At 42.0% G+C, this 8,122-nt stretch overlaps 1 protein-coding gene across 1 annotated transcript in view; it reads right to left on the reverse strand.

The window, feature by feature from the left end:
• The window catches only part of PTPRN2 (protein tyrosine phosphatase, receptor type N2), a 1,174,657-nt gene that overhangs the window by 773,939 nt on the left and 392,596 nt on the right, over nucleotides 1-8,122 (reverse strand). Inside the window, exon 5 of the mRNA XM_019507947.1 lies at nucleotides 4,288-4,450. Within this exon, the coding sequence (XP_019363492.1) occupies nucleotides 4,288-4,450 (163 nt within the window). The remainder of the gene's footprint in view (nucleotides 1-4,287; nucleotides 4,451-8,122) is intronic.

Raw genomic sequence — 8,122 nt, forward strand, 5'->3', positions numbered from 1 at the left:
TCCACAGATGCATCACAAGCAGGTCCAAGGAGGTGATCCTCGGTCTCTATGCAACATTGGTCAGGTCACAATTGGAGTACTGCATCCAGTTCTGGGCTCCGCACTTCAGGAGCGATGTGGACAGCATTGAGAGGGTCTAAAGGAGGGCCACTTGCATGGTCAAGGGACAGCAGGGCAGGCCCTACAAGGGGAGGCTACGGGACCTGAACCTGTTCAGCCTCCACAAGAGAAGGCTGAGAGCAGATCTGGTGGATGTCTATAAACTTACCAGGGGGGCCAGTGGGGAACACAAAAGTCCCTGTTCCCCTGAGCACTACCAAAAGTAACTAGGAATAATGGCCACAAGTTGACTGAGAGTAGGTTCAGGCTAGACATCAGGAAGCGCTACTTCACAGTCAGGGCGACTAGGATCTGGAACCAACTTCCTAGGGAAGTGGTGCTCGCTTCTACCCTGGCGGTCTTCAAAAGGAGGCTAGATAATCACCTACCGGGGGTCATTTGATCCCAAAATTCTTTCAGGGGGTCAGACTTGATGATCTGCTCAGTTCCCTTCCAACCCTACCAACTATGAAACTATGAAAGGTAGTGGGACAGTCAAACTGGTGCATACAACAGAGTCGAAAAAAGGTTTTTCTAATGGAAGGTAAATTGCAGAGTAAATTTGTTGTGTCACATGATCGAATCCCAAATATAGTTATTACAACTAGTTGTTGCTGTTGGGTGTAAGGTGACCCTCAAAGTGACCATGCAGAGGACAGAGGGCCTGACTATCCTGTTTTGTTATCTGTACATTTTATAATGGTAAGTAGTTGGGCTGCAACTTGATGAAACTGCAAATTTGTCACTTTATATTATATAAACACATAACAGGTACACAAAATACTTTACTCCCAATTAGAGCAAATTACTGCACAGTAAGCATCACCATCTACATATACAGATGCTTATTGTGCAGTAATTTGCTCTAATTGAGAGTAAATTTGCTACCTGTAAATACAAGTAGCAAATTTAATTGCAATTGCTTATCGCACTGTATGAGATGGGTAGATGGCCAACCAGGAGTAAATGTGCTCCCTGTCAGCCAGGCAGCAGGGGGCAGGAGATCACTCCCTGCCCCCAGAAGCTGCCTGCTACTGGGGTGGGCTCCACCACCAAAAACCAGGCAGGGACAATGTTCCCCTGCCCGAGCAGCAGCAATCATGATTGTGGAGCAGAGTCTGGGAGATTCTTATGTTATTGCCCAGCTCCAGTATAATGGAGCAGGGACTGGGAGATTCTTATCACACAGAGGAGCAGGGGCTGGGAGCTCCCTGCTGCTCAGGCAGGGGGACATTTTCATTGCCTGAGCTAGAGTGGTGGAGCCCACCCCGGCAGCAAGCAGCTCCTGAGGGCAGAAAACAGTCTTCCAGCCCAAAAGACAGCTGTCTCCTGGCCCTGTGCTCTATTCCAGCTCCTGGGCTAGCACCTAGGGGGAGTCTAGGACTCCCCCTGGATGCTGCAGGGGGCCACTGCAGGGCCTGCAGTGGCAGGAGGAGACTGCTGCCATGAGCAGCAAATCTGCTCCCACTTCCCAGCATATGTAGATGCCTGCCTGGGGTGGGTTTACTCTAGAATAAATTACTTTAGACATTAATGACACATGCCCCAGCGGCTGGGGAGGCACGACAGTGGCAGGAGCACATCAGCAGTAAGCAGAGGAGCTCCTGCAGACGCTGCCAGCACTGTTGGCAGCAGGCGAGAACGGGGTGGTGAGCTCCGACCAAGGGTTGGCGACCACCTGCCACTGCCACCAGTGGGGGAATCACAGGCCACCCACAGATGCCATCAGCGCTGTTGGCAGTGGGATGGCGAGCAGTGACCACCTACGTGCACTGCCAACAGTGCTTTTTGCAGGGAGTGCACCGCCACACTCAGGGGGTGCACGTGCACCCCCTACGCATTGCCCCTGCCTTTAGAGTAAACCCACTCCAGAGCATTTGCACGTGGACACACTGTATGTAAAACATAGAAGGAAAACTACAGGAGACCTTTTTAATTAGCCTCCTATTATAAACCCATACTTCAATTCCCAAGTAAAAACTTAGGAGACTAATTTTAGGTACTCATTTTTTTAAATCTTGCCCACAGTTCTCTCAGGACACCATTATGGACATTCAGCCACTACTATATCTTCAACCAGCTGTTCATATCCATCAGAGCAATTTTATAGTTTCTTGTTTGACCTAATTGTAGCCCTGGTTTTATAACACTAAACGCTATTCCTACAAACTTCACCCTCCATCCCCTCGAGTCCCAGCAGCTTGTGGGGAGATGTGGTAGCAAAATAAACAGGAGTAAGATGACAAAGGAAAATAAATGAACTAGGGTTTTAGCAAGAATCTCAGAAGAGGACGGTTTATTAGGAGAGAGAAAAGGTAGGAGGTGAAGGGTAGCAACATTAAGTGAGAGCAGAATTTGTGCCTCTGGTGCTCTTATGTTTTAAATGAGGACAGCCAAAAGGTGCAAAGAACACAGGTGGGAGGCAATGAAATCATTGAATGTTTGCTCAGAAGGTATCCATATTTGGGAAAAAAAATAGTAAGAAATCACGAAGTTTCTGTCACAATGTGCAATCAAATGGGACAAACCCTACACCTGTTCCAGGTGGCATGACAGCATTAAATACTGTCTTAAAGTTACTTTCCTTTCCAAGGTAACGTTTCTTACCAGCTGTCTAGAGGCTTCTCGAACAGACTAACTTGTGCTTTGTGCGTTTAATAACACAGTGATCCAGGGTATAAATATGGAAGGCTCCCCTTGATTCTCTGTAAAGATCAGCAATTGCCTTTGAATTTGAGAGGGGAGAAGAGGTGGGTAGGACGGTGTAAAAAGCAATACTCATTAGCTTCTGAGCCTCTCCCCCAACCTTTTGTTTGATTTCTCTTTTATAGCACAGGTGACGCAGTCTGACTCGCGAGCTGTTGTTTTCAACTGTTCCTCAGTGGAAAGAATCCTACAATTTGTTTCTATACGTGCTTCATTTCCAGATTTGCTGCTCTTTATCCCACTCCCCCAGGCTTCTCAGTCCCCATCGCCATGACAACGCTCGGTGGTGTTGGTGGGTGGTGTCATCGCGGCAGGCTTCCCCACAGAAGAGCTCAGCCAGATGGATTATTTATGAACTTGCATGACAGTACCAGACCCACAGAAATACTTTTTTTGACAAATTTTTACTTCCCTAAAGGACAACGCTTCAAAAAAAATAACAACCTTATTCAGTGCCTTCCAACTCAAAAACCAAAATCCAAAAAGGCCAAGGTACGGCACCACAGGGAGCGGGCCTTTCATTAGTTCCTAAAGCTACCTTTCTGCTGCCTGAAATCGTCTCTTACCCTTGAGAAGCACCTGTTGTTGTATCCCATAAATTGTGTATTACTGCTTCTGATTCCAGGCTATAACATTTGGGACTTTTTTTTTTATTATTATTATAATTTCTAGCTAGAATATATTTCAGACCCATTACAGTTAAACAAAGAATCAGGCACAACCTGTAAAATTGTTGGGATTCTGTTAGTGCAGATGGTCTCATTGGATTGGTGTACAAAACACAAAAAATATTTGTTAGTGTGGTATAAATACTCAGTGGATCACCAGTAAAGTCTCTTTTCCATATGTGAATTGCTCTGACTCTCAGAAATCCAGCTCGGGCGTACCTGCTGCCTAAGCAGCATGCAAGCAGTCGATACATTAACACGTTACATGTTGCCAGCACATTTCAGAGAAGATGAATAACTCCCAGTTTCTTCCAGCTAGACCATTGCTTTTGGACTTGATGAACCTTTGGGAGTATAGGACATAAGGAGAGAAGGATCATTAAGTGCAAGCCCCTGCTATTGCAGACAAGTGTAGCACATGATCCTAGTCATAAGCATATCTAGTCCATCGTAGAGCCAGTTGGATTTCTTTTGAAAGAGATGGACAGACACAATTCTACGAAAAAGAAATAGGTGGGCGTCTATCTTTTGAGTTCAGGTAAATGCACAACCCTTTCTGCGTAAAATATTTTACAATGCATTTCAGTGGAAGTACTTGCATGTCAGGGGGAGGGTGGTTCAGATGCTGTAACAACAGAGCATATCAGAAGCATATCCTTAATCAGCTCATTCCTTGTCTGGAGGCTGCTTTTGTACAGTAGCCTCTGTGTCTTAAACAACAAAGTTGGCTGGCACGGTAGAAAGGGAGATTAAGAAATAGAGTGAAGTCAGAAGATAAGAGAAGAAATAATTTTTTTTAAAATGTAGAAAGCACCTTAACAGAAGCCTTGTCATTCTTCATCTTCGGGGATAAATTTGGAGCGGTAGACTGGGTGAGAATACCTAGGTATGTAAGATATTGCTGAAGAGACTTGGCCAAGTTCACATCCTTTCCCAGCTCATAATTCCTTTCATTATCAGCAATCTGCTTTGAAAGCCTGCACATCAAAACCAAAAAAAAGAATGTTACCAACATAAAATGATACACACTGTACTCAGCAAAAATAAGGAATAATATTTTCCATCTGAATCTATAGTAGTTCGTGCTATGCAAATGCTCTTAAAAAAATCCCTAGAAAATTTAACACAATGCTAGAAGATGTAAGATATTTTTATAGCTCTGGGAGAAAAGTGAAAGCAAAAGTCCACTCGTAAATTAATAAAATAATGTGTTATACTATTCATCCAGGAACAAATTAATGAATAATCCTTCATCAGGGTAAAATTATGTTTAGTGGAAAAAAAAAGTATTTGTAAATATAAAAGAGGCAGCATTAGACTGCACCCTAAACAGATGGGACTTCAATGGGACTTTGAAGAAATTACTAAACTATCATCAAAATCCATTTCCTTTGGGCCTGGAGGACTTACATACTGCCCTACAGAATGCAAAGAAGCTGTTAGCTAAGGACACTGAGCAGTCAAACAGCTTATCATTGACCAAGGTGCAGACTCCAGGAAAGTGAAGAAAAGAGGTCACAGGCTTGAACATGAGTCCTCCAGTCTCATGACATTCTTATAAATGTAAGTGAGATTCATTCGTAAATGGGATATACAGATTAGCTTTATACAGATTTTGTATATACATTTTTAATAGATTATATTTAGCTCGAGTCAGAGTTTAGCCTGAGCCAGTACTCAGTGATCTGGTGTTTGTCTAAAGCTGCTCTCGTTCTGCAGATTCTTTTTTTGAGCAAAAAATGAAAGGAAGTTTCTAACTGTTGTGGCTGCAAAGAAAATGACAAAGAGTAGCTGCTGTGGGAGTGTCTGTGTGAGCCTGCAGAGAGCCTTCCACAATAGTTCTGAGGTGTTAACAGCTACACTCATCTATCTCTGCAAGATATTTGAGTCCTGGTGATGATAATTTAAGTGTCAACATAGTTAACTACTCCATTCCTCATTCCTTCATTCCTCACCTTTCCAAAGAAAGGAGAAGGAGGGTCACAGCTCTGCATATTTTACTATGAGTGACATCTAGTTTGGAAGCTACATCACATTGGGATGTCACCACTCCTCCACCCCCTCCTCCCCAACCAAGGACTCAAGATGAAGGAGCCCAAGGGGGCTCAAACAGAATGCAAGATTTTACCTTAAATATCAGCAGTCTGCTGTGGCTAGTGCTCTTCTCTGTATTCACAAGGGGACCGCTTAGAGAGCAGAGTTATACTGAAAGTTGTCTTCTAAAATCTGACCCTAATTTGATTTATTTACAAGTTTGTATCTGAATTAAGTGTTCCCTCTTTTAATCTCCATTATAACAGTGTAACTTTCGCGTTACTGTACAGCAGTTACAGGATATTATGCTGGAGGAAGTCATGTCACAATCATGTCCCCATGAGTGCCCTCACTATGCCTTCAACAAAGGGGTGTTTTTGGTAGCAGTCCTCCTTGGGCGTTACGAGATGCAGAGTGAATGCAGCAGCACAGACTCTGAGCCAACTGGCAAGGGATGAGATGCGAGGAGATGCAGTAGAGAATTGCCAGCCCAAGAGGAGTGTCAAGGGTTCCACATAGTGCACATGCTTTGTGCCTTCCTTATTTTGGACTGCACCTTAGTCCTCAGCATAATGTAGACAACCATGAAAGACTGCATAAATTCTGGCAAGGTGTCCCAGCTGTCTGCAAATCACTGCCAAGACTATCTGTAGTACTGTGAGCTGCAGCTGTGCCACACAGCACCCTCTATACCTGGGGAGTTCTTTGGAAGACAGTGTTATGGCTGCACACTCAGCTCCTGTCCAGAAGGAAGACTCCCCAGGCCTTACACAGGGCATGTAGAGTCACATGCTGCTCCTTTCAGCCAGCATACAGGATAGAGAAGTGAGGAGGACCAGTTGGTGTCCAGTAAGATGCAGACCTATAATTACTTCTGCATAGAGAATTATAGGATCCTGGCACTAATTTACTGAAGTTCTTGTTCGATTTCTATGCGATTTGCATCCACGTACATACATTCTGGTACATCAGTATTCTCTTCCACTGTTCCAGAATTTGATAGATTGCAAGTCCAGGTCAGACTATCTGAAGCAAACTAAAACTCCCCTTTTGCTTCCTGAACGATTTAGTTTGAAATCAAGCTCAGATGCTGTGCCAGCTTTGAAGTCTGTAGGTCAGTACTCATTCTGCTTCAGCAGAGACCAAAAAATCCAAAAAGCTCTCATCCCAGAAGGAACCACAAACTCAAGTGTTTCTTCCTCACACATCAGTTAATCTGCAATATCACGTTTCTCCTTTCTTCGTTTTTTTTTAAGAAGAAATGGAATCAAAATAGAGATGCAAGACCAAATTCTACCTTCAGACATCCCGGTGAAGTCACTGGGAATCCGTGTACATATATGAAGGCAGAATTTAAGTTTGTGATTTTCAGGCTCCTATTTATGGCAGCTATATTGTCACTTACTTAGTGAAACAAGGGAGTTATCACTTGGACTTTTCTACCTGATCAAGAGATGATAATCATCCCAAATTACATTAAAATTTAGTACTAAGTATATTTTGAGAACTTTTTTTTAATCTTTCCATGTAAAATGAACAATTAAAAATATATTGCATTGCAACGTTTTAAATGAAGAGTTCCTTTTTTAAGTATCTGACAAATACTTCTAGGAAATGTAAATACCTTTGCAGTTCATTTAATACCCTTACTGTTAACCTAGTTAACACAAAGTAAAATGCCTTCTAAATGAACTGTGATTAGCACAGTATTAAAATATCTTTTTTAAAGCTCACAAAGGCATTCAGGAGAAACAGAAAAAACATGAAGGGAAAAGTAGTTTGCAAGCAGAATTAGGGACCTGTTGTACATTTATTTTGCTATATAGTTAGTGTCCAATTTATTTTAAAACAAGGAAATTGAATGCAAATAACTACCGAACATAAAGCATAAAGTTAATGTTATATGTAGTAATGCAAATGTTTAGATAATTAATACATTGTTCTTACATAAAGATAACAATGTATGTTTCCTAGAAAAATTAGAACTTATTGGCTGCCGGTATTCAAAATCCAAACCACTGCACTGCAGAAACATAGCACTCTTCAATAGATGCTGTGCAACTAATAGGTGCTGTGATTTGTAAGCTAAAGAGATTCTCCTTTTTTAAAAACTGCAGCAATCTTAATGATGGTTTTATTAAATAAATAATATTACTCTCTACTTTCTAAATTGAAGTTTGTAGGAAACTTCTATGGTTCTGCTTAATTGCATCGATAAACATAACTGTCATTTCTTCCTTCTAAGCAAAATGATTTTTAACTTTACTTTAGATCCTTTTTCCAACAGTTTTTCCTCAGATTTAATAGGGACCCATGAAATACCATGTACACACCAGTCATCTCCAACAGAAGGCACTTTCATCTTGCAACCAATTTCCCTGTTTGCTTGTTATTTTTGTGCACATGAAATTCCATGTTCTCTGCTCCTCCAGACAACAGATGCATTAATTTAACTTAAGTCAATTTACCTTACAAGTGTCTGAGTCTATTTCCTTCCTAAAAGGGAAACTGTGGGGATTAATGACTCATTAAAGGACTTTACATTGTTTTATTACATGCCACCCATAATAAATCATTCTGTGATGCCATATTGCCACCTTTGATAATTTAATTCA

The sequence above is a fragment of the Gavialis gangeticus genome, unplaced genomic scaffold (assembly GCF_001723915.1).
Source record: "Gavialis gangeticus isolate Ggan-Ray unplaced genomic scaffold, GavGan_comp1, whole genome shotgun sequence".
NCBI classification, from domain to species: Eukaryota; Metazoa; Chordata; order Crocodylia; family Gavialidae; genus Gavialis; species Gavialis gangeticus.